Source organism: Eurosta solidaginis, chromosome 4 (assembly GCF_040869045.1).
Source record: "Eurosta solidaginis isolate ZX-2024a chromosome 4, ASM4086904v1, whole genome shotgun sequence".
Classification (NCBI taxonomy): Eukaryota; Metazoa; Arthropoda; class Insecta; order Diptera; family Tephritidae; genus Eurosta; species Eurosta solidaginis.
In genome coordinates, this window is record NC_090322.1 from 21,809,517 (window position 1) to 21,831,174 (window position 21,658).

Sequence of the window (21,658 nt, forward strand, 5' to 3'; positions counted from 1 at the left end):
AACGACGAAAATCGGCGGCGGGGGCGGCGTATATGTCTAGTTGGTTTTCTATAAACTAACGTGAACTATTGTCTGTTTATTTGCTATGAAAAAGCTAAGTACTTCGGCAATGGCCGAAAAGTATTCAGAGCTGTTTACTTCTGCATTACTTTTCAGCTAACTACGATTCAACTATGTAATTTATACCAAAAAGTAAGTTAGCCTATTTCCATCTGTAATACATACAGTGGCTCACAGCTTATTTCGTGCAGCTACAGAACAAAACTGTAGAGCTATACAAAAAGGAAACTAGTGACGGTGTCAAAAAAATTCAAATGCACAATTTTAATAAAAATATGCTTCTATTTGAACAAATACTTAATTTTCGTGTGTTTACACGTTCGTGCTAATTATTTAATAAAAACTAAAATTATCTCAAAAACTAAGGTCACAGCTTATTTCGTGCACTACGCCCTGCCTTAGAAAAAACTACTTTTTTATTTAGTTTAGTACCTCGAATTACCACCTCTTTGTTAAATAACATCTTTAAGATGATTTTCCATAGATGCAGTTAGTTTTTGACCGGCATCGGGTGGTACCTTTTGCCTTTTTTCGACAAGAGTAATTTTTAAATCGCTAATATTACTAATCTGCCCTTGCCTTGTAGCCGATTCCAAAATTGACAAACAATTTTGAATGACATTTAAGGCGAGAGATTGTGGAAGTGGATTCATGAGGTGTAGACAGTTCCATATTACCCATGCCTGCACAATCCTGGATTTGTGTTAAGGGTATTTGTCTTAGTTATTGCGAAATCGATCACGTACACCTAAATTAGGGACAATTTGCAACAATTTGTCTTCTCGTAAGGTTAAATAAAAATTCTTGTCCATTGTACTATCAAAGAAAGTTATTTTGCCAACTCCAAAGGCAGCCAAGTAGGCCCAAACCAATCACACTTCCACCGCCATACCATACAGTTGCCTTCAAGATTTTTTATTTTTGAGCTCTGTATTTGCTTTACACCTCACTTTAATCATGCCATATGGGCAAAATATATAAAAATATTGATTCAGAGATGATACGTGCGGCGTTAAGCTGCTGGGAGGATGACAATTTGTGGGAGGGACGCAACAAATTAAATGGGGTTACACTGAAATGGTCCTTGGTCGGGAAAAATCCTGAGTCACTCCGGTACATAGAACCGACTGCCTTGGGAAGCGATGGAACTTCCCTCTGACTCGCAGCTTTCGAGGTAGTTGCTACCTCGCTATTGGGGCCCATCTGTCTTACAGCTTTGGGCCTACTTGTCTTGTCTATGCGACTGCCCTGCCTCGCGGCTCTGGGACTGGGTCCTTTCTACCTCTTCAAAACAGGCGTGTCGCCTTCCGCCAAACGTTGCCTCTTCATTCTGCCATTCGACGCTTCTTCTCCCTCGTACCGGTCGCAGCAAACCTTTTGAACTGCCTTCGACCTACTTCTACCGCCTCACGAGCCCATTCCAAGCGCTTGATATCCACTTCTGTTGGGTCGACCACTGCTCCCAGGCGTTGGACGATTTTTAGTGCTGCACGGTACTGCGAGAACTCTCTAACTTCCTCTGCTCCGTACCATTCTCCACTCTACTACTCCGTTTTCATTTGTATGCTTTTCCAACACGGAGTTCATTGAATCAGCACTACTCTCGCTCCTCGAGTCCGATGCATCGCCTAATGCGTTTCTGTCGTCCTTGGATTGCGACTCAGTCCTCCCCTTATCATCGTCCTTATTACAATAAAGTAATGAGTCATCCATCTTGGTCGTACGACCACCTGCCCGACAAGGCAGGCTCTGCGGTCCAGTATTATATTCGTCCGCCACAGCAGCGCCCTTTAATGTGGTAAAGCCATCAATACTTCCCGAGGTAGCCCGGTATCAGGAAGGCTCCAGTCGATTTTATCCCCTGGAAGCAAATCGTCCAATAGGCACGGTCCGCATAACACCCTGGATTAGGGGGTTGGCAGTTCTTGGTCACCGACATCCCGCCCGAGTTATGGCATTTAAAAAAAAAAGTTATTCAAGTTCTAGTACTTCTGCAATGAAAAGCTTCTCGGTAAAAGTTCATCTGAATTGCAGATGCCGTTCGGAGTCGGCATAAAATATGAACGTCTCGTCCACCCAATTCATAAGGAAAATTAAAAATAGCACGACGCTAAGTGGAAAAGAAGCAATCTCCTCTGAGGTATAACGAGTTAAGTATTTTTTTTACCGCACTAAACGTTTTGTGGAGCGATTAACTAAATAGAAGGATATCAGAACTGGTAATGTTATTACCTATCATGTATTTATTGCAAATTTTGTTAAGATTAAAACTGTAAGCACCTTTTTTTTAAGTAGTCTTTTATCAGCTGCATTATGCCCAAGTTGAGATTCCTGTGAAGGGGTCTAGGATCGGGTTATCTCGCTAGGTCACGTTCTCTTGCTAAGTTTGCAGCTTCGGCCGGGAAGTGTGGTTTGATTTCAAGTATTTCACCGGCCGGAATGAATAGTGATAGTGTCGAAGCTGAACTGATGATTTTCGTTAACAAGAACTTAGCACATGTGATATATGTACATAGGCTCCTGAATTGTATTTTTAAATCCAACTTTTATATGAGAAGCAACAGCAAATCCTTCATGAGGGGTTTCAAATCACAGCACGTTCGATGAAAAATACCTTGTGAATTGCCTAAATGCGTTTTTTGTTTTCCAAAATCTTTTAATTATTTTGGGGCTGAAAACTTAAACAATAAAATCCAGTGCTTATTTATAATTTTTCCAATATAAAAAAATTATCCGTCAAATAAACTTCAAGTGGATGCAGTGTAGGTTAAAATTGAGATTAAATAAGCGAAAATGATATCGCATATTTGATTAGGTTTACCTAAATTTTGTCAGTATAAAGAGTTACCCACTTTAAATAAAAATACCAATAGGACAATAATTATTTTTGGAATTTTATAGTTAAGCGCGGTATCCAGATCATAATGCACGAAAATCGCATCTTTAACGAAGTTTTGTGAAGAAAATGGTAAATAAATAAAAGCAAAATTGATGTTCTTAAATAAAACTACTTCAAGTCATGCTGATCTTATGATCTGCGTCCGTATCGTGTAATACGATCACGTATCGAAAAACGCTTTCACTCAAACAATAAATATGATTTTGTCAAGCTATTCGTAAGAATTGGAATGAATTGCAATTAGTACACCTATAGTGGCTAGCATAATTCCATAATCCGATACATCATTTAAGAGATATTGCGATGTCAAAAATTGTTTTCGATCACGGATCGTATAACACAATTCCGGCCCTGGATTCCGCGCTTTACGGAGTAATTAACCTTAATATATGATCACAGTCTACGGAGTTTATGAATGCCAGTTTACCTATTTACTTTCAATTTAGCCTCTTCTTCCCTTAAAGCTGCCATATTTCGCTCACGCGTCTCTGGATCTTCGTCTTTATGCGTAGTTGAATGTAACCGTATCTCCGAAGCCAAATGAAAAGCTAAGGGACAAGATTCACATCTGTGAATATTATCACCCAGATGCACACGTAAATGCTTATTCAGTAGGCCTTTTGCTGCAAAGCACAGGTCGCAGTATTTACATTTATATGGTTTTTCACCGGTATGAGTACGCATATGCTGATTTAGGGTCGTAGCTTGTACAAATCTATTCAATACAGGCAGAAAATAAAGTTAGAAAAAATTGGTGAAATATATTAGGCCGAGGTTTTTTATGATAACTTACCGCATTTCACAAAGTTGACATTTATGGGGCTTTTCATCGCTATGACATAGTTTATGTCTATTTAAGATCGGTTTTGTTGTAAAATGTTTGCCACAAATATCGCACGGGTTTTGGTATTGTTCGTTCTTGTCCCGTCTGTTTTTGTATCTAAAAAAAAAAAACAGACAATCCAAAAAAACCAGTTTATTTTTTGATATTAAAAGGAAGCGAGGATTTGAATTTTGTAACTCAACTAACAATTTTTTGGCTACTAAAAAGTCGAGTAGGTATTGTAATGAATTAAACTAAAATGATGTTGATTGGTTCGATCATCAAAAGCAATTCTCGAATGAATGTTTATTTAGAAATTGTTTCTCCTTTTACAAAATATTCTTACTCTACTTATACCTATTTACACTAATACTTACAACCTGAAATGTACATATTTCCTGTATGTGGAGGCAGCATATTGGAATGACACAGGCATGCTTAACCAACGAACCGATATCATTTCGTTACGATAATTAACGTTAATAAACGAAACAAAGTCATTTCGTTTAGTTTATTAACGTTCAGAACGTCAAATCAACGAAATGATTTCGTTTCGTTTTCTACCATATCAAAACGAAATCAAATCGTTTATGTTAATTATTAATTTCAAACTATGCTGGCAAAGCTGATTGATGGCGGAGTCGTTAAAGGTGAAAGCATTAGCCAAGCAGATTGCAACTTTTCTCATGAATTTTGACAGTACGAACATTTCTCAGAGTATTTTTGACATTACCACCAACGAATTACACAAACTACATGGAATTTGTGTGTGTATGTCCGCTCGCTGTTACCACCTTACGGCTTCACCATGGCTATAGCATTGCCAGCACAATTCAAACATAAAGTATGTGATCGCTTTACAAAACTCCTTTTTAACACGCTTTTATTAGCTTGGCCTGTATGTAACGGAATTTTTGAGCTTAATTTTCACCGGTTTCTAGAAGTCTGATTAATTTCAAACTTTGCATACGTATCAAGGACCGATGACAATGCATTAATGTGATGGTGTGGTGACATAAGGTCAACGGCCATAAGGTCAATTGGCCTTATTACTACTTTGAATGGCTATAAATTTGATTGAAACTTTGCACACATATCACGGCTAGATGACAATGCATTAATGTGATGGTGTGGTGACATAAGGTCAATTGGCCTTATTACAACTCTGAATGGCCATAAGTTTGATTGAAACTTTGCACACGTATCAAGGCTCGATGACAATGCATTAATGTGATGGTGTGGTGACATAAGGTCAACGGCCATAAGGTCAATTGGCCTTATTACCACTTTGAATGGCCACAAGTTTGATTGAAACTTTGCACACGTATCAGCGCTCGATGACAATTCATTAATGTGATGGTGTGGTGACATAAGGTCAACGGTCATAAGGTCAATTGGCCTTATTACCACTTTGAATGTCCATAGGTTTGATTGAAACTTGTACGCACAAGGCTCGATGACAATGCATTCATGTGATGGTGTGGTGACATAAGGTCAACGGCCATAAGGTCAATTGGCCTTATTACCACTTTGTATGGCCAAAAGTTTGATTTAAACTTTGCACACGTATCAAGGCTCGATAACAATGCAATAATGTGGTGGTGGGGTGACATAAGGTTAACGGACATAAGGTCAATTGAACTTATGACCACCCCAAATGGACATAGATTTGAAACCTTGCACATAATGCGAAAAACACATTCCTTTATTAATGATAGAAGTGGATGCATGCCACATCTACGAAAGAGCATACTGGAGCCCTTTTTAACACGCTTTTATTAGCTTGGCCTGTATCTATCTATGTATCTATGTATCCATGTATGTATGTAACGGAATCTGGAGTGGAGCCAAAAACCCCGGTAATGCAGAGCTCCGAACTCCGTTGCACCTATTGAAGCATTTTAAGATAGATACTTTTAGCTAATGCAGGCCACCAGACCAAGGCACCATAAAGAAGAATTGGGGGCACAATGGCTGTGTAAATCCAGAAGGTCACCTTAGGAGAGAATCCCCAGGAGGTGCCAATTGCCCTCTTGCAGGTGAACAGCTCTGCTGCTGCCTTCTTGGATCGCTCCACTATATGGTCACTCCATAATAGCTTCCTATCCAGAATGACTCCCAAATACTTGACTTGATCGCTAAACGCTAAGAACGTACCCCCAATTCTTGGCGGTGTACGATTTGGTACTTTGTACCTCCTCTGCCGACCCTTGGCAATTTCGGCAAAAGACCGCGTCCAGCTTACCTGCGTCTTGGCCCTTTTCGGTGCCGTGAGGTTTGATTCATCCATGGACCGCTGGCGTTTCGAGGTTTCATCACTCTCGACTAAAACTTTTAAGATTACTTGAACTAAAAAATAAAAATTAATAATAGTTTAAAAAAACTAAAAAAACACGCTTTTATAGCTAACCGAAAAGAGTTTATATAACAGTAGTAGAAGGTCGAACAATCGTTTATAGTTATAAAATAAAAAAAAAATTATAATAAAATTTAAGTTATTAACAGTCCATTTCTGCTTGGCGAGGTGATGTTTAATGTCCCTTTTAGGCCCTCTCGGTATTTCCAACCGCTATATTTAAATACATGTAGATCGAATTTTCAAATGCATGAACCTCTTCGTTGTCTGTGACAAGATTTCAATAATCACTGCAATAATATTGATACTTGCGACACAGTATAAAAAAATATATACTCACTGCCTTGAACTCATAACTGTTTCAAAATCACATGTTAAACTAAATCTGTTACCTGCTCCAGTTACTTTGGGCGGGTGGCTTGGAATTACGTCCTTTCCAACCTCCCACACATCGCAGCCCTACTCATTGTGTGTTAAATATACATCAGCTGCTCGAAATCACGTCCATTCCGACAGAACTAATAATCAATAGTTACTTTAGTCGTGTGGTTTGGAATCACGTCCTTTCCAACCTCCCACACATCACAGCCCTACTCATTGTGTGTTAAATATACATCAGCTGCTGGAAATCACGTCCATTCTGACAGCACTAATAATCAATAGTTACTATTCCGTTGCTCGGCATCACAGTCCATCCCGACAACTGATTCAATAATATATGTATATACATATTTTATAATATAATTTTGCTCACTATGTATGCTTGTTAATTTTACACTGTAATCCGCATTTATATTCATTCATTTATTCATATTTAGTCTGATTATTTTTAAATTTGTAGACAGATCTGTAAACAGAATAATTTAATTCACAGCAAAAAGCGTGGGGTGCTTGATATTGAATGTTACAATCATTCTATTGGCAACTATCTGAGAGGAAAGATATGAAATGTAGTCAAATGCACACCGCACACCATGATGATAATTTCCAGGTGAATGTCTATTAGAAGATATTCTATCGTGTGAGACGGTTGTGATAGATTTTTAATGGAACGAACCGAATCTATACCCGGCAAAGGACTATTAACACCCAACATTCCCCCAAGGCATTTGGGGATTGTCTTTGTCGTTAAAGCAACAATGTGCTCTATATAATGAAGACGTTATGCTCGTTAAAACATGCACATTAGACTGGGTCGATTTATTAACAGATATCGCGCCATCGATTTTTCGATAGGATTTGGGCTCAGAAAAAAAGTTCCACTACGCATACCCAAAAAATAATTTTCGAGCCTGCGAAAAAAATGGCGAAAGAGTCAATTGTTTTTTGAAAAAAAAGAGATATATTTTTTGGGTTTTGGGGAGTGTTTTTGGTCGAAAAATTTACCCTTTCGACATTTCTTTTCGCAGGCTCGAAAATTATTTTTTCATCGCAAGAAGGTTGCGCAAACACTAAAAAACTGAAATGAAAATATTCTCTCTCAACCTCGAAAACCAATTCCCAAACAGTATTGCAATAGTACGAAAACAAAAACATTTTTTGGCAACAAATACGAAAAACGGAATAACCATAGACTGAAGTCGACTTTATGTTAAGCAGCGCATTATTGACATTCATTTCGCCTTCACATACGTTTAAGTATATGCAAGCCGATTCATTTTGCAATTATACATAAAAGTATTTAAAAAAGTATTTTTAAAGTAGTAGCATTAGAGGAAGTAGTAGTACACGTTTCGTATATAATCGGGGGACTTTCAGACTTGTTGGCAGTGTTGCCGTGAGCCTAGAAAGAAATGTATCAATTTACAAATAAAAAAAGGTACCAATCGCATAAACAACGACTATTTTTACCAGTTATATTATAAACACAACTGCTTTCATTTATAAATTCCAAATTATGGAGGAATTTTCAAATTTCTTCAGCTCACATATATATATCGTTAAATCCACACTGCAAAAATTGTTGGAGCATGTGTTGCATGTGTGTTTAATTTATGGCAACCATTTTTCTAATCTTAAAACTTGCTTTGTTTATGATTTGAATCATAAAGGATCTTTTAAAATTACAACTGAAAATTCAGTTCGAGTTGTGAATCACAAAAGCGACATTACATATTTGTGGCCTTTAGTGCGAGCGAAGCCACCGGTAAAGGCTAAGGTGAAAAACGCATTCCTTTATTAATGAAAGAAGTGGATGCATGGCACATCTACGAAAGAGCATACTGGAGCCCTTTTTAACACGCTTTTATTAGCTTGGCCTGTATCTATCTATGTATCTATGTATCCATGTATGTATGTAACGGAATCTGGAGTGGAGCCGAAATCCCCGGTAATGCAGAGCTCCGAACTCCGTTGCACCTATTGAAGCATTTTAAGATAGGTACTTTTAGCTAGTGCAGGCCACCAGACCAAGGCACCATAAAGAAGAATGGGGGGCACAATGGCTGTGTAAATCCAGAAGGTCACCTTAGGAGAGAATCCCCAGGAGGTGCCAATTGCCCTATGAACAGCTCTGCTGCTGCCTCCTTGGATCGCTCCACTATATGGTCACTCCATAATAGCTTCCTATTCAGAATGACTCCCAAATACTTCACTTGATCGCTAAACGCTAAGAACGTACCCCCAATTCTTGGCGGTGTACGATTTGGTACTTTGTACCTCCTCGTGAAGAGGACAAGCTCGGTTTTATCCGCGTTGACTTCCAAACCTGTGGCTGTGGCCCAGTGCGAAATTTTGGATAGTGCCCCTTCCATTAGGTTGCAAAGAGTTTGCGGAAATTTCCCCTGCATGGTGACGCAGATGTCATCTGCATACGCGATCACTTGGTGACGTTCTGCCTCCATGAGGCGTAGTAGTTGGTTGACGGTAACCACCCAATGTAGCGGAGAGAGAACGCCGCCCTGCGGAGTGCCTCTGCCGACCGGTCTGCGGATCACGCATCCACCTAGATCAGTTTTAATATGCCTACGCGTAAGCACATTGTATATAAACTCCACCAGGCACGCGTCAACCCCCAAATCGGCCAGCGCCGAGGTGATGGCCTCAGGGAGAAAGTTGTTGAAGGCACCTGCTATATCTAGAAATGCCACCAGTGTGTATTCTTTGAGGTCAAGTGACATTTTGATAACGGATACCAGTGAGTGCAAGGACGTGTCAGTTGACCTACCCTTAGTATAGGCATGTTGAGCTTGCGAAAGAAGCGATTGCTCAATCCTCCTCCTGATGTAGTCCTCTAGGAGTCTTTCGAGTGCTTTTAGCAGAAAAGAAGATAACCTTATAGGCCTATAATCATTTGGTTTAGAGTGGGAGGTTTTCCCTGCCTTGGGGATACTTAAAGACCACGTTGACTTCTCTCCACGATGCTGGTACGTAATTGAGCCTATGACAACCTATAAACATCCCTTTTATCCAAGGCCTTATAAGTTCAGCAGTTACAGTATACTGAGCCGGAAAATTCCATCCGGCCCGGCGATTTATAGGGCTTGAAGGTATGTAAAGCCCAATCAATCCTTTTATCATCTGTGATTTCGCTTATTAGCTGATCATTAGGTGACCCTCCGCTAACAATATTTGAAGACACGCCCGCGCTTGCTGGGAAGTGTGTATCCATAAGCCAGTTTATGGTTTCAGCGCTGGAGTCCGTCCAGTGCCCATCCGGCTTTTGGACGTAATCCTGGAGCAGCTCCAGGATGTCAGCTGGGTCCGTTGGCGTCACTGGAACCCAGGCTCTAACCCTTGGTAGTGAGGGGATATCACGCGCCTCCACTACCTTGAGTCGCGCGCCCGGACATACCACCGCTACAGCGTGACGGCGGCCCTATAGAAGTTTACCGACCTGACGTCGTCAGAGGCAGTTCGCTTGACATTGCCCTGGCAGCACCCTGCATCGGTGTAAGATGGCGGTGGACCAGGGTTGTCTTTCTTAATCTTAACGGCCACCGTAGCGAGCCCGGCCTCGATCCACTTCCACTATTGTTTCGGGATCCTGCCATCTTCGCTGCTCTCGTCTATAATGCCAATGATCTGCCGACCCTTGGCAATTTCGGGGAAAGGCCGTGTCCAGCCTCCCTGCGTCTTGGCCCTTTTCGGTGCCGTGAGGTTTGATTCATCCATGGACCGCTGGCGTTTCGAGGTTTTCAAAATAAATAATAGTTTAAAAAAAACTAAAAAAACACCCTTTTATAGCTAACCGAACTAAAAACTTGGAAATAATTTTCATTTAAAAAGAGTTTATATAGCAGTAGTAGAAGGTCAAACAATCATTTATAGTTAAACACCTCAAAATAAAATTAAAATAAAATTTAAGTTATTAACAGAATAATTTAATTCACAGTAAAAAGCGTGGGGTGCTTGATATTGAATGTTACAATCATTCTATTGGCAACTATCTGAGAGGAAAGATATGAAATGTAGTCAAATGCACACCGCGCTTTTTAATCTGAATTAAATTATTCTGTTAACAACTTAAATGTTATTATAATTTTATTTTGAGGTGATTAACTATAAATGATTGTTTGACCTTCTACTACTGTTATATAAACTCTTTTTAATTGAAAATTATTTCCAATTTTTTAGTTCGGTTAGCTATAAAAGCGCGTTTTTTTAAAATATTATTTATTTAAATTAGAAATTTGATTCTCCCCTTGCTGAGATTCAAATTCGAGTTATCGTATTTCTTATCCCGCAGCCCAGCTATTTAATAAAAAAAAATTATTACTAATGTATAAGATGAACAGACATTAAAATCCAAGGTATATTTTATTTTATTTTATTTACTAACAAAATAGTGCAGAAAATTGTTGCAACCAACAGAACGAATAAGTACTACAACTTGAATATTCTGTTGTTGTTGTTGTTGTAGCAGTGCTTCGCCCCATCCAATAGGCGTTACCACTCACAAATTGTCATCAATATTCTCTAATGAGAGTCCAAGGAAAATTGCAGTTTCAACAGGGGAGGACAAGAGTGAGAGGGGTGTTAGAGGCGTTGGTTCCACATTGCAGTTAAAGAGATGGTTGGTTATGAATGTCGGGGGTGATTCTGGATAGGTAAGAGTTTAACCTGTTACAGTATTCAGATTGAAGATGAGCTAGAGTGACTCGCGTTTCCCTAGGGAGAGTGCTTTACTCTTCTGCGAGCTCAGGGTATTTATCTTAAGAACTGGGCAATTCCCGGTATAGAGGTCCAACGCTTTTTTGTGGATATCACTGGGGATATCACTTAAGCCCCCAGAAGGTGTGGCCTCTTCAGTCAGATGTCTGTTGGGATGCCCAAGTTTCTGGGTATTCAACAGATACTGTTTGTTCAGCATTTCATTTCTCTCCCTAATGGGGAGTACTCTCGCCTGTGTAAGAAGACATAAAAAGACAGCCCATAGCGGTTCTGATAGCAGTGTTTTGACAGGCCTGTATTTTATTCCAGTGAATAACCTTTAGGCTGGGCGACCATATCGGGGATGCGTAGCATGCAAGCGGCTGGCCAATTGCTTTGTCATTGGTAATGAACGCCTCTCTGTCTTTACCCCAATTGCTGTAGGCAAGAAGATTTTATTACGCCTCTGGACTTTAGGTATAGTTGCCGTTGCATGCTCGTCAAAATGTAGATCCTGATGGGGTGTAAGACAGTCGATAGCGTAATTCCATCGACCGTGGATGTCTAATATGGTTGACATTTCAGTGTAACTTGAATATTCTCGTTTGTTTTTGTAAACACTGAATATCACCAAAGAAAATTACACATGTACTCATATTTGCTTACTCTCCCGCTATACTTCCAACAAAACAACTATGTACACACTCTTCGCTAATTTGCTCGTGAGATCAAATCTGTGTTCATTTGCATGAGGTCTCCTGGTTTTCTCAACACAACAACATCGTACACACGTAGCGTCGTTAGTGTGCGTGACAACAGTCTCATAGATTTAATACGTGCTTAGCATATGTGTTAGTGCCATTTTTAAATTAATATTTTTTCCCGTGTACTGCTCTTTGAGAAGGCCTATCGACACATGTATAAAAAAGTCAACTTGCCTTTTCAATACATGCTGCTTTAATTTAGCTTCTATTTCCATTAAGGCCTTCATATTTCGCTCACGCGCCTCTGGATCTTCGTCTTTATGCGTAGTTGAGTGTAATCGTAGCTCCGAAGCCAAACGAAAAGCTAAGGGACAACATTCACATCTATAAGTATTATCACCCATATGAATACGTAAATGCTTATGCAGTTGTTTTTTTGACGCAAAGCACCGATCGCAGTATTTGCATTTATATGGTTTTTCACCGGTATGAGTACGCATATGCTCCCTTAGGTTCGCAGTTTGTACAAATCTATTTAATAGAGGCCGAAATAAAGTTAGAAAAAATTTGGTGAAATTAGGACCATGATACAAAAAAGAAGGTAGTTCCACTCAAAATATTTTGACGTATTTGGGGATTATTGAAGTTTCATAATGTTTGTTGTTTTGCCAGAAGCGCTGCCATGCCGTTACTGTTTAAAGCGAAATTTTGGTTTTTCGAGATGGAAATTTCCTTTAGTATGAAAACGTAATGGTCATCTGAGACAATAATAATATGCTTTAGCACGATTTATGTGGATATATATCGATTTAGAATACAGTAAAACATGCAATTTTTGGGAAAAATAGTGGATAATGACTCATACATTGGTTAATGACTCATATCTTTATGGCAGCTTGACCCCTAGACAAAAAAAATGCACGAAAAATCCTGTTGTTCTAACATGGGCCTATTATCATGCCGCTATAATGGATATTTCTCAAGGCATGTTGAAAAAAAGTGTACCTCCAAAGTCTGAACATCTATGTCAATGCTAAAAAAGGGCACAGAATGTGTATAGGCGGGGCTGCCCAAGGTGACCCCTGGTACAAACACTCTCATAATTAGTGGCTAACCTGCAGAGCTACAGGATAATGCTCTCCCTAAAAAATGGTTTGAAATTCCCTCCTAAAGCGAAACGCTTGAACTATACAATAAATAAAAAAATAAAAAATGTGGACTTGTAGCCAATTTATCAAGAAATTGCGGTGTCGGTTTATAAGGACATACTTTGAGCAAGCAATTGACAAACGTGTATGTTTTGTCAAAATGTTCTGAGCAAACGTACGGACACTTAAGAAGGCTATATTCCCTTGCTTTGCATACTTCGATCCATGTTTTTTTCCACCAAAATAATTTTCGGGAGCTCGAAAACCTCCTTTTCTAGGCTGATAATTCGTATTAAAATATTTCCAAGATATAGGGCTCATTTTTTTTCTTTTTTATTTAAAATAACTATGAAAGTAATTTAGTCGTATTCGTTAATATGAAATCCATCAAAATTAGAAAAATTCGTAACATTTTTCAATCTGGTAGCTTGTTTTTGGTGAAATTGTCATTGTCCCCGCAAAAGTCAAGTGGCTAACGTCACACTAAATGGAACTACCTCCATTACGCTTCCCAAGGCAGTCGGTTCTATGTACCGGAGCGACTCGGGATTTTTCCCGACCAAGGACTATCATTTCAGTGTGACCCCATTTAATTTGTTTCGTCCCTCCCACAAATTGTCATCCTCCCAGCAGCTCCTTGCAGCAGGACTGCTACATATTCTCTTACTCCGGGAAGGTATCGAACCCAATCCGCGTCCGTCTCCTGACCCCGGTCCTGAGAAATGGTTTTGCTGCATTTGCCAGAAAAGAATCTTTTTAGCACGGTCATACTCTGTTCAGTGTGTCTCGTGCCAGGGATGGTTGCATCGGACAGGTTGTTCTGGGCTTGATCCCAAAACCCGACGTCCACGTAACTTTTATAAATCTTTTGTGGCTCCTTGCTGCTCACGCCCAAGGGCGTCCCGTAGTCTACGCCTAAGCGCCCCTCCACAGCCCTCAGCAAGCCACAACAAGTACCCGCTGCTGCTCGCGCCCCACGGCGCCAACAACTCAAACAGCTGATACCACTCATAACTACTACCTTCGTAGTAGAGCTGGTAGCAATGCTGAGCATCAGCCCCTGCCCCCGTCTTCTTCTCCCCCCCCCCCCCCCCCGACCTCTTTTCTGGCAGCAATCGTGCAGGTCAGGGAAACAGACTCTTAGTCCCTACCTCCGTTTGCACCGTCTGCCAGCACAGAATATATAGGTTTGCGACATCCGCTCAATGCAGCTCCTGCCTTGGTTGGTGCCACTTTCCTAGATGTTCTGATCTCCGCGACGGCAACCCCTCGACGGGTTTCATCGCGCCATGTTGCCAGGTCGCAAACCCAAATCATCCGGGTACCCCAATGCTTGCCCAAGGGCGCCCAGCCCCAAGGCCACAACAGCAATTGCGTCCTGGCCTTCCACAACCTAGGCGTAGTCACCCGTCACTTACCCCTAGAGTGGCGGCGTCACCCCTCATGCACTTCAGAATTCTGCAGTTAAACTGTAATGGACTAACTGGGAAGATTACGGAGATAGTCGATTTCATGAAGCGGCACAACATCCGCATTGCTGCGATTAAAGAGACTAAACTCACAGCAAGATCTGCATTGCAGACCTGCTCTGGGTATAATGTCCACAGGAAGGACCGCGAGACGGAAATGGAGGCGGCCTCGCGTTTATTATACACCGCTCTGTGCAATATCATATATTTGATCCTGGCATCGACCGCAGGGACAATGTCTTAGAAATCATCAACATCTACATCCCTCCTGTCACCTGTTGCCCCAGTGGATATCGCCCTAAAATCGAGGCCTTACTCACTGGCAACAATCGCATTATCTTAGGCGATTTCAATGCCCATCACGACCTATGGCATTCAAACTTGCGGGCGGACAGTAGGGGTGAGATGTTGGCGGATCAAATAGAAGAAACGACGTTCTGCACAATAAACGGAGACGCCCCCACACGTATGGTAGGAAGCTGTCATAGCTCGCCAGATATCTCAATCGTGAGCGCAGAACTCGTAAACTGCGTCAACTGGCAGCCGATGGTAACATTGGCATCCGACCACCTGCCCATACTTATTTCGTTCGAGCGTACCGCCGACTTCATCGTCACCGAAAAACGCACTTTCATAAACTTCAAAAAAGGAAAGTGGGAAGAATATAAATCTGCAACAGACAGCAGCTTTGCTGCCCTCCCTATCCCGACTGATGCCCGCCAAGGGGAGCGTGCCTTCCGTAAGGTCATTGAATCCGCCTCGGCACATTTCGTTCCCGCCGGGAGAATTCCCGAAATCCGGCCCCACTTCCCGGCGGAGGCCACGAGCTTAGCGAGGGAACGCGACCTTATAAGACAGCTTGATCCAGGCGACCCCCAAATAAGGGATATAAACCAACGCATCAGATTGCTTGTGGACGAACACAAGCGGGCGAAATGGGAAGAGCACCTAAGAGGTTGTAACCTCTCTACCGGTGTAGGTAAACTTTGGTCCACCGTAAAGTCCCTATCGAATCCGACTAAGCACAAAGACAAAGTTTCCATCGCCTTTGGCGATAAGGTGCTGTGGGATGCGGAAAAATGCGCGACCGCTTTCTGCCGACAATATATAATGCATCCTACGGTCGACAAAGATAGACGGAGAGCCAATTGACACGCACATAAACACAAATTCAGCGCGTCACCAATCACCATCACCGCTAAAGAGGTTGAGGACGCCATTGGTCGCGCTAAACCATCCAAAGCAGTGGGCCCAGACGGCATAGCCATGCCGATGCTTAAAAACCTAGGGAAAGAGGGTTTCAAATATTTAGCGCATGTCTTCAACCTGTCTCTCTCCACCTTTGCCATACCAGAGAAATGGAAAATGGCCAAGGTGGTCCCGCTACTAAAGCCTGGGAAACCAGCTAACGTAGGTGAGTCATATCGTCCGATATCTCTCCTATCGCCAGTGGCAAAGACGCTTGAAGCCATTTTGCTCCCTTATTTCCAAGCACATTTGCAGCTAGCCCCTCATCAGCATGGCTTCAGAAAACTCTATAGCACTACCTCCGCGCTAAATGACATTAGCACCCAGATAAATTGCGGTTTGAATCAATACCCCCACCATAGAACAGTACTCGTAGCGCTAGACCTATCAAAAGCCTTTGATACGGTCAACCATGGCTCATTACTGCAAGACCTGGAAGGGTCTACCCTTCCCCCATGTCTTAAAAGGTGGACCGCAAATTATTTGGGTGGTCGGCAGGCATCGGTGCAATTCAGAAACGAAACATCAAAACCAAGGAGAATTAAACAAGGGGTGCCACAGGGTGGTGTCCTATCCCCACTTTTGTTTAATTTCTACATATCTAAGCTACCTTCACCACTGGAAGGAGTCACAATCGTTTCCTACGCCGATGACTGCACAATAATGGCCACAGGCCCAGGCCCAGAGATCGATGAGCTATGCAATAAAATAAACGGCTATCTCCCTGATCTCTCCAGTTTTTTCGCCACGCGAAACCTAGCATTGTCACCGACTAAATCTTCCGCGACCTTATTTACAACATGGACGCCCCAAATGTCGACCATATTGAACATCCACGTCGATGGCACTACGCTACCGACTGTCCTACACCCAAAAATCTTGTGACGTTTGATCAGGATCTACATTTTTGTGAGCACGCAGCCGTAATTGTACCGAAAATCCAGAGCCGTAATAATATCCTCAAATCCCTTGCTGGCAGTACTTGAGAAAAAGATAAAGAAACGCCCATGACCACATACAAAGCAATTAGCCAGCCGATTACGTGCTACGCGTCACCCATATGGTCGCCAAGCCTAAAAACTACCCACTGGAAGAAACTACAGGCCTGCCAAAATACTGCTCTCAGAATCGCCACGGGCTGTCTTCTTATGTCCCCAGAACACCATCTGCATAATGAGGCGAGAATACTCCCCATCAGGGAGAGAAATGAGATGCTGACCAAACAGTTTCTGTTGAATACCCAGAAACCTGGGCATCCCAACAGACATCTGATTGACGAACCAGCACCGCCTAGGGGCCTAAGGAGTCATCTCCGTAAGCATTTTGAGGAAATACGGCACCTGAGAACCCAGCCGTATGAAGCGAAAAAACACAAGCAGGTCCTTGGTGAACTCCATAGACAGGCGTCGGACCTTTATGTCGGGAATTGCCCGGTGAATCCAGTACTTGAAGAAAAATATCCAGAACTCGCGGAAGAGGAACGCATACTCCCCAGGGAAACGCGTGTCACTCTTGTTCAACTTCGTTCTGGATACTGTAACAGGTTAAACTCTTACCTATCCAGAATCAAAATGTATGCCCGCTTGCAATGTGTGCCCACATGACACCAACCATCTCTTTAATTGTAATGTGGAACCAACGCCTCTAACACCCCTTTCCTTATGGTCCACCCCTGTTGAAACGGCAAGTTTCCTTGGACTCCCGTTAGAGGACATTGATGACAATTTGTGATCGGTCGCGGCTATTAGGTGGGGCGAGCATTGCTACAACAACAACAACAACCTCCATTTTTTGTATCATGATTAGGACGACGTTTTTTATGATAACTTACCGCTTTTCACAAAAATCACATTTATGGGGCTTTTCGTCGCTATGAATTCGTTTATGTCTTTTTAAGAGTAATTTTGTTTTAAAAAATCTTCCACAAATATCGCACGGGTATTGGTATTGGTAGTTCTTGTCACGTGTGTTTTTGTATCTGCAAAAAAAAAAAAAAAAAAAAAAAAGGGGTAATCAAGACAATCAAAAAAAAGAGTTTATTTTTTGATATTAAAAGGAAGCGAGGGTTTAATTTTTCTAACTAAACTGAAATTCGGCTACTAAAAAGGCGAGTATGTTCAAATTTAAACCAGGCATGCTTAACGAACGAAACGATATCATTTCGTTACGATAATCAACGCTAATAAACGAAACGAAGTCACTTCGTTTCGTTTATTAACGTTGATTATCGTAACGAAATGATATCGTTTCGTTCGTTAAGCATGCCTGATTTAAACACGGCCGTGGTTCTAGACTTTGCAATGCAATCCGTGTAATCCGAGCACTGTTTGCAAGACAAAGCAAATCCCCCTTATTTTTTAAAATATTACAGATCTTTCAAACTAAATGGTAAGAAGATTTGCCCCAAATCTACAAAATTTTCCTTTGAATAAGGCTTTACGGACAAATTGCAAGCACCAAAAAATATAAACAAGCAGCCTTGTCCACTTAACTCAAAATTACTGTATATCAAACTTCGTTTTATTGTAAACAGATGTTTTGAACTTAACTCAAAATTGTAACCTCGTTCCAATATGTGGCCAATTTTATTGTAAACAGATGTAATTCAAAATTTTATTTTGTTGGGAAAACGCAAACAAAGCTTTATTTTTTCATAGACTTCCATTATAGAATTGAGATTCAAAGGCATATATGTATGTCCCCTATTTTGGTCTTTCTGAGTATTCTATAAATGTCAGCATAATCTTCTTAGTTGGTATATCGAAAAATCTAAAAAAGTCAAAATTTTGAGTTTAGTCAATTTACAATTAAAGGTGCGATGTAGTAGGGCTTCCATGGACTGTCGGTTTCTATCACAAACAGAAATTCAAACATAATATTGTCCAGCCGCGGTTTTTGCTCAATTATTAGCCGAAACTACGCGAACCAAAAAAAAAAGTTTTCGAAAAATTTCAATAATCGAGAAGTTTCAAAGTTTGCAGGAAAGTCTCGAAGTATGCAGTTTTCTAGTCCACTCAATTTTAGTCTATCAAAGTAGAAGTAATGAGTCTCCCAAAATATGAATATTTTCTACGTCGAATACGCTCCAATTCGAGCATTTTTCGAGCCGCACTTAGATGATGCGGGCATTATGCTGGTTATCCTAACGCAGCTCCTTATGGTATCCTATGTTAGCTGGGGACGCGCTAATAGGTTCATCATCAATCAGATTGATGATGATTGGTGAACCAGCACCGCCTAGGGGCTTAAGGAGTCATCTCCGTAAGCATTTTGAGGAAATACGGCACCTGAGAACCCAGCCGTATGAAGTGGAAAAACACAAGCAGGTCCTTGGTGAACTCCATAAACAGGCGTCGGACCTTTATGCCGGGAATTGCCCGGTGAATCCAGTACTTAACGAAAATTATCCAAAACTCGCGGAAGAGGAACGCATACTCCCCAGGGAAACGTGTGTCACTCTTGCTCAACTTCGTTCTGGATACTGTAACAGGTTAAACTCTTACCTATCCAGAATCAACCCCGACATACAAAATGTATGCCCCGCTTGCAATGTGTCCCCACATGACACCAACCATCTATTCAATTGTAATGTGGAACCAACGCCTCTAACACCCCTTTCCTTATGGTCCACCCCTGTTGAAACGGCAAGTTTCCTTGGACTCCCGTTAGAGGATATTGATGACAATTTGTGATCGGTCGGGGCTATTAGGTGGGGCGAGCATTGCTACAACAACAACAACGCGCTAATAGGCGCGATATACATACATAAAACAGAAAGTTAGCAATATAATCCTTATCATACTTACGGCACAGTTACTTTTTGCTCTTCCGTTGTAAATTCCGCTTTGGTCACAAAGGTTGAATGAATCGTGTCGCTACATTCAGTATTTTCTTCATCATCTTCAATGGGTTCGTTTTTGATAAATTCGCTTAACTCGTCTTGCGAATTTTCACAATCATCCAGTAATTGTTCGTTTTTTAGTAAATGTTCAGCAGTACTCCATTGTGCTGATTCCGACTCAATTGCTTCAAGGGCCGTTTCTGTTTCGGAAAGAGTAGAGTTTTGAGCAGTGCATTTGGCCTGGCAACTCCTCAACGGGTATGAGTCTGTGCCGTTTGGTAAAACTTCAACTTTAATTGCTGCCTCCATCATCGACATGTTTAAATCATTCCATTTTTTAGAAACCAGTTCTCGCATCTTATGGTCGGATTGCAAGCACAATTTTTGGAACCGATACACACTTATCAATTGGTGCAAGCATTTACAACAAATTTTTTTTGGTAGCTCGTCACTTAGCTGCGCTTCCACTATTTGGGGTATTGTGCTGGTTAACAAGTCAGCTATTCGTAATTCGTCGCATTCCTCCATAGTTTCAAATATAGATTGATGTTGTGGTTCAGTGCTCCCTTCAGACGTGAAGGCTTCCAGTTTAATCATACACGTCCGACACAGGTAATCGATATATAGACCACTTTTATCCATTTGAGCGAGTGTATCTGCTCCAGTAAAAATTATAATAACACCAGAGTAAAACACTAAGGACGACTTAGGGATGAAACGATACTAGAAAATACAATACAGTGTGACTATCTAACACTTTTGACCCGATACCATGACGCAACGAAATTTGTAGTCGATACTTTTGCAACGAGTACGCAGTACTTTTGCATCGACTACTCAGGTATCGGAGAAAAGCAGTTGTATCGACAAACACCCGATACGCTCGTATCAATTAATTTGATCATTACTTACTATATTGGAATTGCTGGCGGCCGCCGTGGTGTGATGGTAGAATTAGAAGTAAATGTTTCTAAACGGGGTCGCCCCTCGGCAGTGTTTGGCAAGCACTCCGAGTGTATTTCTGCCATGAAAATCTCTCAGTGAAAACTCCTCTGCCGTGCAGATCCCATTCGGAGTCGGCATAAAGCAACCCAACAAACATTTAGGTTAGAAAACGATTAGAAGACGAATCGAATTCTAATGTATTTCTCTAAGGTAGAAGGTTAGAGGACGATTTGCGAAAATGTCGCGAATTATAGCATTCTCGAAAAAAAGGGGACTTCGTTCTCCATATCGAGGAAATGGTTAGAATTCTAATCGAAGTCTAACGTCAATTTCTAATGGGTTTCTAATGAGAATTTTGAAGTGATGCGCAATTCAGTTCAATTATTTAAAATCAGCGAAATTTTCATTGTTTCATTATATCAAAAACTTTTATTTGGTTATAAGCTTATGTATTAAGAAGGAACATATTTCAAAGGCTATTCTATTATAATAAATTAAACCCGTATTTAAATATTGAGCTCAGCATTTCTAGTATTATTCGAATCGTTTTACAGTCGAATTCTAACCTAGTTTTCGATTCGAAATGCATTAGAGAACTACATTAGAATTATAATGTAAAATTACAACATTTCTCTAACGTTAGAAACTGTGTTTGCTGGGAAGTAGGTCCGGTCCCGCCAATTTTTTGCGAAAAATTAAAGAGCACGACGCAAATTGGAAGAGAACTCGGGCTAAAATCTCTTCAGAGGTTATCGGGTCTTACATTTATTTATTTATTTTAATATTGTTTTCCTCAAATTTCAGCAGCTAAGGCGATATCATAATTTTGTGAAGATATTATGATGAAATTTGGCAGGAACTTTACTCCTATTACTATATGTATGCTTAATAAAAATCAACAAAATCGGAGAACGAGCACGCCCACTTAAAAAAAATGTTTAAAGTCAAATTTTAACAAAAAATTTAATATCTTTACAGTATATAAGTAAATTATGTCAATATTCAACTCCAGTAATGATATGGCGCAACAAAATACAAAAATAAAAGAAAATTTCAAAATGGGCGTGGCTCCGC

At 40.9% G+C, this 21,658-nt stretch overlaps 1 protein-coding gene across 4 annotated transcripts in view; it reads right to left on the reverse strand.

Annotated features, from left to right (window-relative positions):
- Positions 1–20,683, reverse strand: part of LOC137249247 (zinc finger protein 345-like) — a 70,957-nt gene extending 50,274 nt beyond the window's left edge. For 3 of the 4 annotated variants that reach the window (XR_010952301.1, XR_010952302.1, XM_067780566.1), the window contains exons 1-6: positions 20,552–20,683; positions 19,605–20,362; positions 17,630–17,776; positions 12,168–12,464; positions 3,753–3,899; positions 3,387–3,674 (exon numbers count right to left, since the gene is read on the reverse strand). Coding sequence is in view for 2 of the 4 variants with exons in the window: in XM_067780566.1 (XP_067636667.1) it covers positions 3,387–3,674; positions 3,753–3,899; positions 12,168–12,464; positions 17,630–17,776; positions 19,605–20,281 (1,556 nt within the window). In the remaining 2 variants the exon portion in view is untranslated. The remainder of the gene's footprint in view (positions 1–3,386; positions 3,675–3,752; positions 3,900–12,167; positions 12,465–17,629; positions 17,777–19,604; positions 20,363–20,551) is intronic. The other variant, XM_067780567.1, reaches the window with a different exon arrangement.
- Positions 20,684–21,658: the final 975 nt, after the last annotated feature.